The sequence below is a fragment of the Nerophis ophidion genome, linkage group LG16 (genome assembly GCF_033978795.1).
Source record: "Nerophis ophidion isolate RoL-2023_Sa linkage group LG16, RoL_Noph_v1.0, whole genome shotgun sequence".
Taxonomy (NCBI): Eukaryota; Metazoa; Chordata; class Actinopteri; order Syngnathiformes; family Syngnathidae; genus Nerophis; species Nerophis ophidion.
Window position 1 is genome coordinate 11,243,962 of NC_084626.1, and position 17,513 is coordinate 11,261,474.

General features: G+C 36.5%; 1 protein-coding gene across 2 annotated transcripts in view; it reads left to right on the top strand.

Annotated features, from left to right (window-relative positions):
* Positions 1-17,513, top strand: part of nbl1 (NBL1, DAN family BMP antagonist) — a 39,061-nt gene that overhangs the window by 2,670 nt on the left and 18,878 nt on the right. The window contains exons 1-2 of one of the 2 annotated variants that reach the window (XM_061875599.1): positions 11,859-12,176; positions 16,722-16,902. In XM_061875599.1, the coding sequence (XP_061731583.1) occupies positions 16,730-16,902 (173 nt within the window). In that variant the 5' untranslated portion in view covers positions 11,859-12,176; positions 16,722-16,729. Of the gene's footprint in view, positions 1-11,858; positions 12,177-16,721; positions 16,903-17,513 lie in introns of those variants that run through there. The other variant, XM_061875600.1, reaches the window with a different exon arrangement.

Consider the following 17,513-nt stretch of genomic DNA (forward strand, 5'->3'; position numbering starts at 1 on the left):
TGCTTAATATATCATACACTAGATTAATAGTTTGTAGTGTAAAACATACATATTAAATAACAACATACACAAATATAGAGTTATTTGGTAGAACAATTGTATTTGCCCGATTGCAGCTGAGATAGGCTCCAGCGCTCCCCGCGACCCCAAAAGAGAATAAGAGGTAGCAATGGATGGATGGAATTGTATTCAGTGAAAGATTGCTTCAATGCGCAATTACATTTTAGCATTTGTTGGAGTCATACTTATGTGCGGATGCAAGTAGTGCATGATCCAATTAAAAACAAGAGAGGTTAACGTAGTTTGTTTTTTTTTACCCTCCAGCTTTGTTCAATTTTACTATCATTTAGCGAGTTTATGGCTAAATTGCAACTAACTATCTGTACTTAAAATATATACATATCTGTACTTACACACACATATATGTATGTATATATATATATATATATATACACACACACGTATACATATATATGTATATATATAAATACATACATATATATACGTATACATATATATGTGTATATATGCATATATATACCTATATATATATATATCCATATATATGTATATACTGTATATGCATATACATATATATGTATATGTACATTTATATGTATATATATATATATATATATATATATGTGTGTGTATTATATATATATATAACCAAACATATATATATATTCGCACATATGTATTTATGTGTATGTATATATATATATGAATATGTACATTTATATGTATATATATATATATATCTATATATATGTGTGTATTATATATATAAACAAACATATATATATATATATATACGTATACTGTTTATATATACATATATATTCGCACATATGTATTTATGTGTATGTATATATATATATATGTATATGTATGTGTATAGATATATACATATATATATACACACACATATATGTATATATTTATATATATATATATATATATATATATGCACATATATGTATATATGCACATATATATTTATATGTGTGTGTATATATACATATATACACACACACACACACACACACATGTAAATATACAGTATATAGGGATGGGCGTTTATAAGATTTTTCCAATTCTGATTCCCCTTTCGATTCTGCTTAACGATTCAGTTCCTTAACAGCTCTCTGATCGATTATTATTTGGGAAAATAAAAGAGAAACAAAGGTTGTTTAGTTTAGAGCAGGGGTGTCAAACGTATGACGAGATGAATTCGCACACCAACCCTACCGTCAAGCATGGTGGTGGTCGTATTATGCTCTGGGCCTCTTTTGCTGCCAATGAAACTGGTGCTTTACAGAGAGTAAATGGGACAAGGAAAAAGTGGGATTACCTCCAAATTCTTCAGGACAACCTAAAATCATTAGCCCGGACGTAGGGTCTTGGGCGCAGTTGGGTGTTCCAACAGGACAATGACCCCAAACACACGTCAAAAAAGTGAAAAAGGAAAGGCTAAATCAGGCAAGAATTAAGGTTTTGGAATTGCCTTACACAATGCTGAAGAAACAAGTCCATGTCAGAAAACCAACAAATTTAGCGAAACTGCACCATTTTGTCAAGAGTGTTCAAAAGTTCAACCAGAAGCTTGTGGATGGCTACCAAAAGTAGATCGATAATAAATTTGTAAAAGAACCAAACTTCATGAATGTTTTTTGTGACCAACAAGTATGTGCTCCAATCACTCTATCACAAAAAAATAAAATAAGAGTTGTAGAAATTATTGGAAACTCAAGACAACCATGTTCTTTACAAGTGTATGTCAACTATATATATATATATATATATATATATATATATATATATATATATATATATATATATCATTCAATCTATGTTCATTTATATAGCCCTAAATCACTAGTGTCTCAAAGGGCTGCATAAACCACAACACAAACCACTACGACATCCTCGGTAGGCCCACATAAGGGCAAGGAAAACTCACACCCAGTGGTACGTCGGTGACAATGCTGACTATGAGAACCTTGGAGAGGACCACATATGTGGGCAACCCACCCCCTCTAGGGGACCGAAAGCAATGGATGTCGAGCGTGTCTAACATGATGCTGTGAAAAGTTCAGTCCATAGTGGATCCAACACAGCCGCGAGAGTCCAGTCCGAAGCGGAGCCAGCAGGAAACCATCCCAAGCGAATGCGGATCAGCATGTGTGTATATACATATATATATATATATATATACATACACACACACACACATATACATATGTGTGTGTATATATTAGAGGTGTAACGTTACGTTTATTTGTATTGAACCGCTTCGGTACGGGGTTCCGGTTCGGTGCAGAGGAGTACCGAATGAGTTCCACACGGACATATGAAGTAGCCGCCTATGCTAAAGTCTTAACAAGCTGCTCCGCTTCGTTCTGCCTCTGTCTCCTGCACAGCACCCTGCATTGTCACTCCAACACAACCATCTAATTGGTTACAACCATAGCAATAACAAGCCAATCAGCAGTGCGTATTCGGAGCGCATTTAGTCAGCGCTTCAGCGTCGAACAGATAGGCGTTTAGCAGGGGAGCAACGGACTTTCCCCAAGTTATACTAAACACTTCCAAGTCAAATACTACTAACATCACTATGAGCCCGTTGACCTTCTCGAAACAAACTGCAGCTCAGCTCACTCGCAGTCCTGGCTTAAGGTGAAGGTTATTTAGCTTTTAGCGTAACGTTAGCTCATTTTACGGTGTGTGTGTGTGTGTGTGTGTGTGTGTGTGTGTGTGTGTGTGCGTGCGTGCGTGCGTGTGTGTGTGTGTGAGTTACGGACAGTGTTGATTGAGGTGTGTTGCGGCAGCAAAAAAGGACATTATGTTAAATGAAGGGTGTCTGTCTCTGATAGTGTATATAATAACGTAAGTGCATCATAAAGCCTACATGAACGCCATGGTGTTCAGGGATGAATAGTCTTTCCTATTGCTATTGTACTATTTTTCAGCTATAGTTACATGAATCATTAGTAATGTAGCAGCATAGTTTTGAATGGCAGGGTCCCTGCTATCACATCTTGATACAATTATAACATTTACATAATAAATTGGCTTCCCCAATGCTGTAATAAATTAAGCATAATGAGTTGACTTGAAACTGTTTAATGTTGCACTTTTTATATGTAGAGTAGAAGAAAAGTTGTGTCATTTTATTTAATCCAAGCAACAACTTGATGCCGTTTAATGTGGATTAACGTGGGCAGAATTATTATAGTGTTCCCAATGTTAAAAGGATCAAGCCATTGTTTACAAATTTGGTAAATAAATAACCCAAAAAATTATATTTTGTTGTTTTCTTACTGTACCGAAAATGAACCGAACCGTGACTTCTAAACCGAGGTATGTACCGAACCGAAATGTTTATGTACCGTTACACCCCTATTATATATATAATAGGGGTGTAACAACTTATTATAAATACACATTATAAACAACATTATAAACAATATGAACATCGTTCAATTTTATACACAGTACAGACATGTGAAATATCCCTGTGTACACATTAAACCTTTGCACTAATTATATATACAATATATACAAACAATTGTACTTCCATCATTATTTATATCTCATGGTTAGTTTTTAAGTAACATCAATCATAGTATTAACTACAATGTTGATTCAAGAGTGATATATTTTTTGAAGACATTGGTCTTAAAGTGTTTTTTAAATGTGTGAATGGAACTAGAACATTTTAAGGAATCATCCAAGCTGTTCCACGGTTGAACTCTTCTAACAGAAACACATCTACTTTTTAAGCTTGTTCTTATTTTTGCTTTCTGAAAGAAAGCTGAACCTCTGAGGTCATAGGGATTCTCTCTGGGTTTAAATCTCACTTGTAAACACCCATGCAGCATGTGGTTATGAGTTTTGTAAGCCACAATATTAGTGTTGAGGTCAACAAGATCGTGCAGTTTTAATGTTTTTAATTTAATGAACAGAGCATTGGCATGGTCATGATAAGTCGCATAATTTACAATTCTAATCGCTTTCTTTTGAAGTAAGAATATAGAGTTGATGTTTGATTTGTAATTGTTTCCCCAGATTTTAACGCAATAATCAAGATATGGGAGTATGAAAGAATTATATAACATGATAAGAGCCTTTTGATTTACAGAGTTTTTAATTTTATGTAACATAGCAATATTTTTTGCAATCTTTGTCTTAAAGGGGAACATTATCACAATTTCAAAAGGGTTAAAAACAATAAAAATCAGTTCCCAGTGGCTTGTTGTATTTTTTGAAGTTTTTTTCAAAATTTTACCGGTCCCGGAATATCCCTAAAAAAAGCTTTAAAGTGCTTGATTGTCACTATTTGCGATGCGACTATCCATTTCTCTGTGATGTCATACAGTGCTGCCAATGTAAACAAACAATGGCGAATAGCACAGCAAGATATAGCGACATTAGCTCGGATTCAGTTTCGGATTTCAGCGGCTTAAGCGATTCAACAGATTACGCATGTATTGAAACAGATGGTTGGAGTATGAAAGTATTGAAGAAGAAACTGAAGCTATTGAGCGAATAGCTATTGACGCTATTCATAGCCATAGCATGGCCGAATAGCTGCGTTAGCATCGCCGGTAAAATGTGATGACCAAACAATTAGGACTTTCGCATCTCGTGACTCTGGAGCAACATAAATCCTTCGATTGGTAAGTGTTTTTTTCGCATTAAATGTGGGTGGAAGGAAACTTGATATAGTTGCAAATGCATCTGCAGGTTATCCATACATCTCTATGCCAATGCTTGCTTTAGCACCAACGGTAAATAGCATGTTAGCATCGATTAGCGTAGCATGTTAGCATCGATTAGCTGGCAGTCACACCGCAACCAAATATGTATGATTAGCACATAAGTCAACATCAACAAAACTCACCTTTGTGATTTCGTTGACTTTATCGTTGCAAATGCATCTGCAGGTTATCCATACATCTCTGTGCCATGTCTGTCATCGCTGGTAAAATGTGGAGACACTCCCGCACATTCAATGGGGATCTGGCAGCAGACTCTTTCGCATCTTCGGTGTCTCCAAAGTTCCAAAAAATAGTCGAAAAAACGGAAAATAACAGAGCTGAGACTCAATGTTTGCAATGTGTTGAACATGAAAATGGCGGCTGTATTACCTCGGAGACGTCACGTTCTGACGTCATCGCAAAAAGAGCGATAAACAGAAAGGCGTTTAATTCGCCAAAATTCACCCATTTAGAGTCCGGAATGTTACGAAATAGGAGAGTGGATCCCAAGGATGCAGAGACGTATTTTGGTATAGTAAAGTTCTTCCTTTATTTTGGTGGAGGTGGGACGTAGCCAAAACAAAAGGCGATGGTGGAAATACAAAAACACACCATTAAGAACAACTATATCAAAAAAACAAAAAATAAAACAAAGCGCTAGACAAAGCTAGGAACAATACATCCATCCATCCATTTTCTACCGCTTATTCCCTTTTGGGGTCGCGGGGGGCGCTGGCGCCTATCTCAGCTACAATCGGGCAGAAGGCGGGGTTCACCCTGGACAAGTCGCCACCTCATCGCAGGGCCAACACAGATAGACAGACAACATTCACACTCACATTCACACACTAGGGCCCATTTAGTGTTGCCAATCAACCTGTCCCCAGGTGCATACAGGCTGGGAAAAATACCAAACCGGTTTACAAAGTACAAAAATAAGGACGCTAGACGTAGCTAGGATAATTTACTTCAAAAACGAAGTAAAACAAAGAAACAAAATGCTAACTAAAGGTGCTAGACAAGGCTAGGATATAAATAGGCAAACCTGAGAGGCGCACAAGACGGACTAGAAAGACTGCAAGTGTGAAGGAGGCCAAGACACATGCGAGTGAAACTTGCAGTGGACACAAAGTTCCGGCACTGAGAGGCCGTCAGCACCCAGACTAAATAGGCCACCTTAATCAACTTCAGGTGTGCAAGATTGCCCAGCGTCAGATGCACTCCAGACTGTGGGCGAGAGCGAGAGTCAACATGACGTGCAAACCAACACAGAAAAACAAGGAAAATTCAGTTCACCACACGGAAATCGGCTAAAAAAATATATGGTCTTTTTTCTGCACCATCAAGGTATATATTGACGCTTACATAGGTCTGGTGATAATCTTCCCCTTTAAGTATATTTATGTACAGTTTCCAATTTAATTCATCATCTATATAGATTCTCAAAAATTTTATTGAATACACCCTTTCTATCTCCATATCATCAATTCTTATATGACGCTGTATGTTATTTTTCCTATTTCCCGAAATTATATATTTTGTTTTATTTGGGTTGATTGATAGTTTATTGACATCAAACCATTGCTTTAGTATGTGGAGTTCGATCTCTACAGTCTCTAGGAGTTGGTCAAGGTCTTGCCCAGAACAGTAAAGACTTGTATCATCAGAAAAAAGAATACAGTTGAGTTTTTCAAGGATTTTAGAAATATCATTAATATACAGTAAAAACAATTTTGGGCCCTGTACAGAACCTTGGGCTACTCCATGCGTTATGATCTTTTTGTCTGAATCTACATTGTTCATATGCACATACTGCTCTCTGCCACCAAGATAACTTTTCAACCAATCATGAGCAAGACCTCTGACACCATACCTCTGCATTTTGTTTAAAAGTAATGTGTGATCGATGGTGTCAAAGGCCTTGCTCAGGTCAATAAAAACACCAACAGCAAAGTCCCTCCTATCAATTGCAGTGGTTACCTCCTCAACTAGTTCCATCACTGCCATGGAAGTGGACCTATTAGATCGAAAACCGTATTGATGTTCATTTAGCAAGTGATGCTTATCAATAAAACTGTCAAGTCTTGACACAAATATTTTTTCAAGGACTTCTGAAAATTGTGAGAGTAAAGAAATAGGCCTATAGTTCAAGAACTGATGCTTATCTCCACTTTTGAAGATGGGAATGACTTTTGCCGTTTTCATTTTCTTTGGGAAGACACCTTTTATAAAAGAATTATTGCAAATATAAGTAAAGGGAACAGCTATAAAATCAACAATTTCCTTGATCAGAGAAAAGTCCAAGTCACAGCAGTCTGTTGACTTCTTGTTTTTCTGAGAATTTACAATTGTTTTGATTTCACTTTCATTAACGGGGCATCTAAATTGTTTTAAATGGTTTGTTCATTACCTTTTGCATTGTTTTCAGGTTGTACAATTTCATTTGCTGGATTAGGTCCAACATTTACAAAAAAGTTGTTAAAAGCATCAGTTATCCCTTTAGGGTCATTTGTAGTTAGATTTTTGACTGAGAGAGCCATACAAGCCAAATATTTAAAAAAGTATTTCCATGGGAGCCATATAATATTTTTTTAAGACTGAATACAACTAAATGCATGCATTTTTAAGTAAGACCAACATTTATAATAAGTCTCTTATTCATTTTAATAACAAGGTTATTCTGAAGCTAACCAACAAAAAATAAAATACTTCTTACCATTAATGCGACTTCTTGAACAGGTGCGGTAGAAACCGGATGGATGGATTAAAATGCATGACAATGTTTTATATTTTGAACGTTATTTTTGACACTGTGATTGCCAGCGGAATTATTCATTATTTACTGTTATTTATTTATTATTTATTGTTAAGCAATATCAGCTATGATTTATCTGAGAGCCAGATGTTGTCATCAAAAGAGCCACATCTGGCTCTAGAGCCATAGGTTCCCTACCCCTGATTTAAAACTTTCCATGTACCCTGGATGCTATTTTTATGTTGTTCTAATAGGTTACAGTAATATGTTCGCTTGCAGTGCTTTATTATTTGTGTTAACTTATTTTTGTACGTTTTATATTTGTGTTCAGTTTCTTTGGTTCTGTACTTTAAATGTCTTCTGTAAAGATAATTTTTCTTTTTGCAAGACTTCACTATTCCTCTTGTGATCCACGGTTTGTCTTTAACGGTGCTGTCTTCAATGACAAGTTTTTTAAAATGTCTAATGATAAAGTCAATGAGGGATTTTTAATCACTGCTATGCTGAAATTATAACTAATATTGATACTATTGTTGATAATATTCATTTTTGTTTCACTACTTTTGGTTTGTTCTGTGTCGTGTTTGTGTCTTCTTTCAATTGCTCTGTTTATTGCAGTTCTCAGTGTTGCTGGGTCAGGTTTGGTTTTGGAATTGGATTGCATTGTTATGGTAATGCTGTGTATTGTTTTGTTGGATTGATAAAAAAAAAAAAGATAAAAAAATAAAAAAATACATTTTTGAAAAATGAGAATCAATTCTGAATCGCACAACGTGCAAATCGCGATTTAAATTTGAATCGATTTTTTCACACAACTCTAATCTATCCTATCTATCTATCTATCTATCTATCTATCTATCTATCTATCTATCTATCTATCTATCTATCTATCTGTCTATCTGTCTATCTGTCTATCTGTCTATCTGTCTATCTATCTGTCTATCTGTCTGTCTATCTGTCTGTCTACCTGTGTATCTTAAATTGATCCCCAGCACTTCCTCCAAGCATCAAGCAGCTTTCTATGTGGTTAGAGTGTGTATATATTTTCTCATTCTGTTTTGCCCACTCTTGGAGTCAACATGTGCTTTGTCATGTACATATATGTATATAGCGCCCCCAATGGTTTGTATATATTGTTTTTAAAATCACCTGACATGAATTCTGTGTATACATACATAATTTATCCATTTTTTTATGTGATTTTTTGTATGCATGTTACAGGTTATATATATTTTGTTTTTGAATGTATCAAATGTTATGAATATCTAATAGACCACAATGGCAACAAGCCTTTAGGCTTTTAAGTTAAGTTAAAGCACCAATGATTGTCACACACTAGGTGTGCCGAAATTATTCTCTGCATCACCCTTGATCACCCCCTGGGAGGTGAGGGGAGCAGTGAGCAGTAGCGGTGGCCGCGCCTGGGAATAATTTTTATGTGATTTAACCCCCAATTCCAACCCTTGATGCTGAGTGCCAAGCTGGGAGGTAATGGGCCCCATTTTTATAGTCTTTGGTATGACTCGGCCGGGGTTTGGACTCACGACCTACCGATCTCAGAGCGGAAACTCTAACCACTCTGTGCAATCTGTTTGCCTTTTTAAAAGCATTACATGGATTCAATTCTTTAAGATGTCAATACACTTCTCAATCAATCAATCAAAACTCCACATAGCAATGTTATTTTGGCGAGGACAAATATTTTTCTTCCTTATTTGACATTTTTACCAGGACGAGATAACATATTGTAATCGAAGTCATCAGAGAAACTCAGTACATAAAATAATGAGGTGCCTGTTTAGTTGTATTGTTCAGGTGTCCTTAATGAAGTGTCCCTGCATGCTTCATTTATGCTCATTTCAATGGTGTGTGTGTGTGTGTGTGTTTGCGTGTTTGTGTAAACGTGTTTGTGTGTCTGTGTGTGCGTGTGCGTTTGCGCATGTGTGCCCGTGTAACTGTGTGTGCGTATGAGTGGCCGTGTACGTGTACGTGTGCGTGTGTGTGTGTGCATGTTTGTGTGTGTGCACGTGCGCGTGTTTGTGGGAGTGTCTGCGTGTGCCCGTGTCCTTGTGTGTGTATGCGTAAAAGAGTGTTTGTGTGCACCTGTGTGTGCGCGCGTGCGTGTGGTGGCGTGTGTGCGCGCGCTTGTGCGTGTGCTTGTGTGTGTGCGTGTGTGCATAAAAGAGTGTGTGCGTGTACGTGCGTGCGTTTGTGTGCGTGCGTCTGCATTCGTGTGTTTGTGTTTGTGCGCTTGTGTGAGTGTTTGTATGTGAGTGTGCACGTGTTCGTTTGTGTGCATGCGCGCGCGTGCATGTGTTGGCACGTGTGCGTGCGGGTCCGTGTGTTTGTGTGTCTGTGTGTGCGTGTGCCTGTGTGCGTTTGTGTGCGTGCGTCCGTGTGCATGTACGTGTGTGCGTGCGTAAAAGCGTGTGATTGTGCGTTTGTGTGAGTGTTTGAATGTGAGTGTGCGCGTGTTTGTGTGCGGGCGTGAGTATGTACGTGCATGTGTTGTGCGTGTGTTTGTGTGTGTGCGTAAAAGTGTGTGTGCGTGTGCGTGAGTGTGTGTGCGTGCACGTGTTTGTGTGCGTGTGTACGTGTGCAAGTTTGTTTGTAAGTGTTTCGTGTGCGTGCATAAAAGAGTGTGCATTTGTGTGAGTGTTTCTACAAACCCTGTTTCCATATGAGTTGGGAAATTGTGTTAGATGTAAATATAAACGGAATACAATGATTTGCAAATCATTGTCAACCCATATTCAGTTGAATATGCTACAAAGACAACATATTTGATGTTCAAACTGATAAACCTTTTTTTTTTTTGCAAATAATCATTAACTTTAGAATTTGATGCCAGCAACACGTGACAAAGAAGTTGGGAAAGGTGGCAATAAATACTGATAAAGTTGAGGAATGCCCATCAAACACTTATATGGAACATCCCAGAGGTGTGCAGGCTAATTGGGAACAGTTGGGTGGCAAAATTGGGTATAAAATCAGCTTTCATGAAATGCTAAGTAATTCACAAACAAGGATGGGGCGAGGTTCACCACTTTGTAAGCGAATTGTCGAACAGTTTAAGAACAACATTTGTCAACTAGCTATTGCAAGAAATTTAGGGATTTTACCATCCACGGTCCGTAAAATCGTCAAAAGGTTCAGAGAATCTGGAGAAATCACTGCACGTAAGCGATGATATTACAGACTTTTGATCCCTCAGAGGGTACTGCATCAAAAACCGACATCAGTGTGTAAAGGATATCCCCACATGGCCTCAGGAACTCTTCATAAAACCACTGTCAGTAACTACAGTTGGTCGCTACATCTGTAAGTGCAAGTTAAAACTCTGCTATACAAAGCCAGACCCATTTATCAACAATATCCTGATATGCTGCCGGCTTGGCCGGGCCCGAGCTCACCGAAGATGGACTGATGCAAAGTGTAAAGGTGTTCTGTGGTCTGATGAGTCCACATTTCAAATTATATTTGGAAACAGAGGACGTGGTGTCCTCCAGAACAAAGAGGAAAATAACCATTGGGATTATTATAGGCACAAAGTTCAAAAGCCCGCATCTGTGATGGTATGGGGGTGTATTAGTGCCCAAGGCATGGGTAATTTACACATCTGTGAAGGTACCATTAATGCTGAATGGTACATACAGGTTTAGGAACAACATATGTTGTCATCCAAGCAATGTTATCTTGGACGCCCCTGCTTATTTCAGCAAGACAAGTGTTACAACAGCCTGGCTTCGTAAAAAAATGAGTGCGGTTACTTTCCTGGCCCGCCTGCAGTCCAGACCTGTCTCCCATCGAAAATGTGTGGTGCATTATGAAGCGTAAAATACGACAGCGGAGACTCCAGACTGTTGAACAACTGAAGCTCTACATAAAACAAGAATGAGAAAAAATTCCACTTTCAAAGCTTAATTAGTTTCCTCAGTTCCCAAACGTTTATTGAGTGTTGTTAAAAGAAAAGGTGATGTAACACTGTGGTGAACATGCCCTTTCTCAACTACTTTGGCACGTGTTGCAGCCATGAAATTCTAAATTATTTGCAAAAAAATTAGAAATAAAGTTAATGAGTTTGAACATCAAATATCTTGTATTTGTAGTGCATTCAACTGAATATGGGTTGAAAAGAATTTGCAAATCATTGTATTCCGTTTATATTTACATCTAACACAATTTCCCAATTTATATGGAAACGGAGTTTGTGTGTGAGTGTGCGTGTGTTTGTGTGTGAGTGTGCGTGTGTTTGTGTGTGAGCGTGCGTGTGTGCGTGTTTAAAAAAGTGTGAGTAATCCGTGTTATCATCACCTGATCTGTCTCGCCTCGCCCCATTTTTTCCCCCCTCGGACCTTCCAGCCAGCTGCTGGTGCGCAGCAGGATCTCCTTTTGGATGTGAAACTTGTAAAAAGCTCAGGTTCGGAAAGTGCCTGCAGAAAGCGAAGAAGGGGAGGGTCGCTGCGTGGATTTGTCCTGATGGAAGCTGCTGTGAAGATTTCCTCCTCATCCTCCTTAATCTCGCTTGGCCTGCGTGGATGATGACACGCGCACGGAGCACCATGGATTAGACACCGCTCCTTCATTCCCGTGTAAACACGCATTTTTGTCAATCGAATTCGGAATACAGAGTGTTCAAATTTGGAGGCGCGGCGACGGTAAGATCTGCACGGACTTATACTTTTTATTTTTTTTTAGTGGTTGCGTCATCGCCTTTATTTAGTTTGTTTAAGTTATTTGGCTGCGCAGATAAGGAGACATTATCATTTTTAATTTTCTCTTTTTCATGTGGCTCTACTCCATTATGTTGCGCAAGCAACATTCTAAACTCGGAGTTGGAACAGTCCTGCACATAAAAGGAGAGTTCAAAAGCTCCTGGGGCCATTTGTCCCCCAACATACACAGAAAACCCGAATGCTCAAAATAATTAATTAGAGCAAGTAGTGTAAACTTAAAAAAATGTTAAAAGTTGTACTTTCTTAAAAATGTTGTGTGAGTAATATTTTCCCTGTTTTTAAGTTGTTTAAACTTCATATTTTTAGTTAATATTAACTTGTTTGCAGATTATGTAACTGCTATTTAAAATAATTAACTCACGGTTATTAAAAATAGTGGATTAAACATTATTTTGTCTTATTTTAAAAGAACGCCTCATTAAATCGAATCAAGAATGAATAAAAAATGAATCAATCGCATCATAGATTTGTATTGTTATTATATTCCGTGTGTGTAGTGATAAATTATTACATGAGCGCGCGCACACACACACGGAGGAAGTGCTTTTATTTTGTAGCATTTGCGTGCACTTCCTTTTCCGGCAGCCAACACGAGGAGGAACATTTTAGAGTTGGCTTAATTGGTAAGTATAATTCAATTATAATTTAATATAAACTCCAAATATTTATATTCAGAAATACTCAAATATTGGAGTTTATGAACTCCCAAAAAATTTTATATCACTTTTCTTGTGTTTAGCTTACTTATTCGGGTTCACAGTGTATAAAACATTCATAAAACAAACAACGGAAATAGCCTATTGCAGTGACATTTCATTGTTTTATTATATTATTTACCTAAGTGGTTTTAGTGGCTTACAGTATGTTGAAAACACTTTATAGTTGTTTTTTTTTAAGTGAGCTTCTCCTTCATTGAATTTAACAGTGTCAAACTAATTTCAGGATGTGCCGCATGATATTAATACATTATATTAATATTGTATGCCAACAAACTGATGGAAAAAAAATGACTTTGCAATCAGAAGGAAAGGTGACAAGCGGAAAAAAGTCTTGAAATAGCTTTTTGCGGTAAAAATACTGAGTCAAGTTTTTTTTACACGTTTGACACAAATGAGGACATAAGTTATTGAGACATTTCCGGCGTTTTTTTTATGGGCCGTTTAAGATGAAGTGGCGTTCCAAATGTGGCCCTCAGGCCTTGCGTTTGTCACCTGGGGTTAACTTATTATAGTTTTAGCCTCGACTATCACAAAATACTTTTTCTTTAGCAAATTAGTGACATTTTCTGCATCAAACTGAAAAAAAAAATCGGTTTATTCTGACTTTTAACATACAATATAGTTCGGGGGTCCCCAAACTACAGTCCCAAGTTTAAAAAAATTTAAAATAACATTTTTGTAAATGTGTGTTTTTTTTTTAATCAGTCCTTCCTAATCCATTTTTTACCGCTTCTTACTCTGTGTCTCCTAGCCGCTCAGGCAAATCATTTTGTCTAAAGATGTATTTTACCATCGATAACGTGACGTCGCTCTTGGCTTATTTCTTTACTTTTGTGTCTCTGAAAATCCATTTGTGCGTGTCCTAGTGTGTCTCTCCAAATAAGTCATGCCGCAGTAAAACGTATTGGTGAGGAGATATTTCTAATGTGTTTTCCATTTACTACACGCAGAAAAACTACACAGCATTATCTCCAGCTTTAAGGAGTTGATATTATTGCAGAAAAAATGAAAGTATGAACAAACAATTAGAATTGTGTTTTCTTTCTCTGACTTAAATGTACTAAATATGTAATAGCTTTGTCTCCAATGGAATACTTCCATTATACACGTCAATACTATGTACACTGCATACAGAAGTACCTCAATGTTTGCAGGCAATATGTTCCAAAAGTAGACAGAATCTTATGTAGTGTACTATACTGTAATGAAGTAGTGTGAATCCCATTATAATGTGAACACAAAACACATTTATAGAGAATAACTGTGGTTTTACATGCATAAAATAAAGTGAAAATACATACAAATGAGAGCTAGAATGAACTTTTAATATTACTTTTATCTAGTGGTATGCCACATACTGATGGAAAAAAATTACTTTGCAATTAGAAGGCAAGATGACAAGCACAAAAAAGACTTGAAATAGCTTTTTGCGTCAAAAAAAAAAAAAAAAAAAAAAAAAATATATATATATATTTTTTTTTACACATTTAACACATATGAGGAAAAAAGTTTTTGAGACATTTCCGGCGTTTTGTGGGCCGTATGAGATGAAGTGGGGTTCCAAATGTGGTGTTTGTCACCTGGGGTTATTACAAAATACTTCTTCTTAAGCAAATTAGTGATATTTTCCGCACCGTACAGAAACAAACAATGTGTTTTTGCTGACTTTTGACATAATTTTAGTTTAGTCTTTATTTGAAGGGACGATGCATAGAAACATTAAGCTCAAAGACAGTTATGTTCTGCACCAGATTATAACTAAATAGCTCATTTCCATCTGCAGTCCCTGGCTACCTAAATTAAAGAGATACAAAAAAACATGCAATACAATTATAACAATACAATTATACAATAGCATGTAATCAAATGAAGAAAAGTCATAAAATGCCCTTTCATTGACACATTCGTTTTATACAATACAAGCACCCCTCCTTTACATCATAACACATAGACAATACATGCTCTTGTCATCATTTGTAAAAACAACCAAGATTTTAACACACACACCTCACAGCTTACAGCAAAATGTTGTCATGCATAAATATAGTACACATTAAGTGGACATGTCAATCATAGTGCCCACCTCAGTGGCCGTGTGAGGAGCTTAGATTGCTCCAAAGCCACTTTTTAACTTCAATTGTGAATGTAGACTAATTTGTTAGACTTTTTAGGTTTGTTGTGAGATAGGGGAAGTTCATGGGGAAAATGACATTTTCACCAATTTATCACTCAGGCTACTTTTGCTTTTTGAAACTGCCCACCTCCACGGCATGTTTTTAAAAAGCTATTTTGATAATTGGGAACAAATTAGGACCAAAAAACAAGGAGTTATGGGGGGGAAAGTAAAATATTAAAAAAGCCCCCACATAGAAAACAAAAAAAGGATTCTGTAAGCAGGCACTAATCAATCACTCAATCAATCCATTAATCAATCAATCAATCCATCAGTCTGATTACACAAATAATAACATTTTTATTTTATTAAGTCAATCAAAATCAACAATATTATTTGCCCGTGAGGCCGGACATTTTTAAATGATTTTATTTTATTTTTTATAAACGGCTGTGATGATAATGTCAATGAGGGATGTATAATCACTGCTATGTTGGAATTCTTATTGATATTGATACTCTTGTTGATATCATTCATTTTTGTTTGACTACTTTTGGATTGTTTTGTGTCATGTTCATGTGTCCTCTCTCAATTGCTTTGTCGATTGCTATTCTGAATATTTAGTTTTGGAATTGGAATTGTATTATTATGAAGCTGAGATAGGCTCCAGCACCAAAAGGGACAAGCGGTAGAAAATTGATGGATGAATGGATGGTATTATTGTGTATTATTTTGTTGGACTGATAAATAATAATAATTAAATAAATAAATAAATACATAATAAATAAATAAATAAAAAATGTATATATATATATATGTATTTAAACAAAAATTAAACAATTTTATTTGCCCCTCTGGCTGGACAGGACATGTTTTAAAAAATATTAATTTAAAAATAAATACATAAATAATAACTTATTTGGAACATGTTGAACAATTTTGCTCCATGAATAAATGTCCGAGAGGAGTCAGAAGAAGCAGAGCTTGCCTGCTGCCGTCTTTTAATAGGGATATCAGTCACTGTGCTTCAATAGTTCTTCGTACTTTGTGTGCACCATATGCTTATACTCTATGTTAACGCTCACTGTGCTTCAATGTTCTTCTTTGTACTTTGTGTGCACCATATGCTTATACCGTATCTTAACAGTCGCTGTACTTCAATAGTTCTCTACATTTTGGAGCACCCTTTTTTTTTTTTACACTTCCTTCACACTGTGCTTCAATATCAATCAAAGATCAATCAAATATTCTTCATATTATCTAATGTGCTTCAAAAGTTCTTCTCTATACTTTCTGAGCACCATATGCTTACAGTTTTGTTTAAAATAACTGTGCTTCAATAGTTCTTCTATATACTTTCTGATTACCAAATATTTTATTTCTATTTTTTTAAACCAGCAATCATTTGTACAATGTTTTGGGGAAATGTTAGGACACCTCAATCCAAAGCCTTAACTTCTTAAAAGAGCACCACCATAGATGGCAATAAGGAAAAAGTGTGATGATAACCACAGAACCAAAACGTTATTATAAGGCTGCTCGGTACAACATGCCAAGTGGTTTTTATCCAATATCAACTCCATCTATGTGCACCGTTAGATAACTTTGGCTTGTGTTGGTGGGATCCTTTCTAAGGTGCAGTCATGTGGCAGAGCCTTCTCACTTGCTGCGCCCTGTTCGCCGTCCACGCAGAGGCGCCGCCCGCACACATCAACCGCCTGGCGCTGTTTCCTGACAAGAGTGCCTGGTGTGAGGCCAAGAACATCACGCAGATAGTCGGGCACACGGGATGTGAAGCTCGCTCCATTCAAAACAGGTCAGAAAAAAGAATCCGAATCGGCTATTTCTTTACTTTTGTGTCTCTGAAAATCCATTTGTGTGCGTCTCTCCAAATAAGTCATGCCGCAGTGAAACGCGTCAGTGAGGAAACATTTCTAATGTGATTTCCATTTACTACATGCAGAAAAACGACAGTGTTATCTCCAGCTTTAAGGAATTGATATTATTAAAAAAAAATTAAAGTATGCACAAATAATTAGAATTGTGTTTAAATGTACTAAATATTTAATAGCTTTGTCTCCAATGGAATACTTCCATTATACACGTCATTACTGTGTACACTGCATACAGAAGTACCTCAGTGTTTGCAGGTAATCTGTTCCAAAGGTAGACAGTATATTATGTATTGTACTATACTGTAATAGATAGATAGATTGTACTTTATTTATTCCTTCAGGAGAGTTCCTTCAGGAAAATTAAAATTAAGTAGTGTGAATCCAATTATAATGTGAACCCAAAACACATTTTTTAGAGAATAATTGTGGTTTTAAACACATTTTTTAGAGAATAATTGTGGTTTTACATGCATAAAACAAAGTGAAATGCATACAACTGACGACTAGTATGAACATTTAACATCACTTTTAT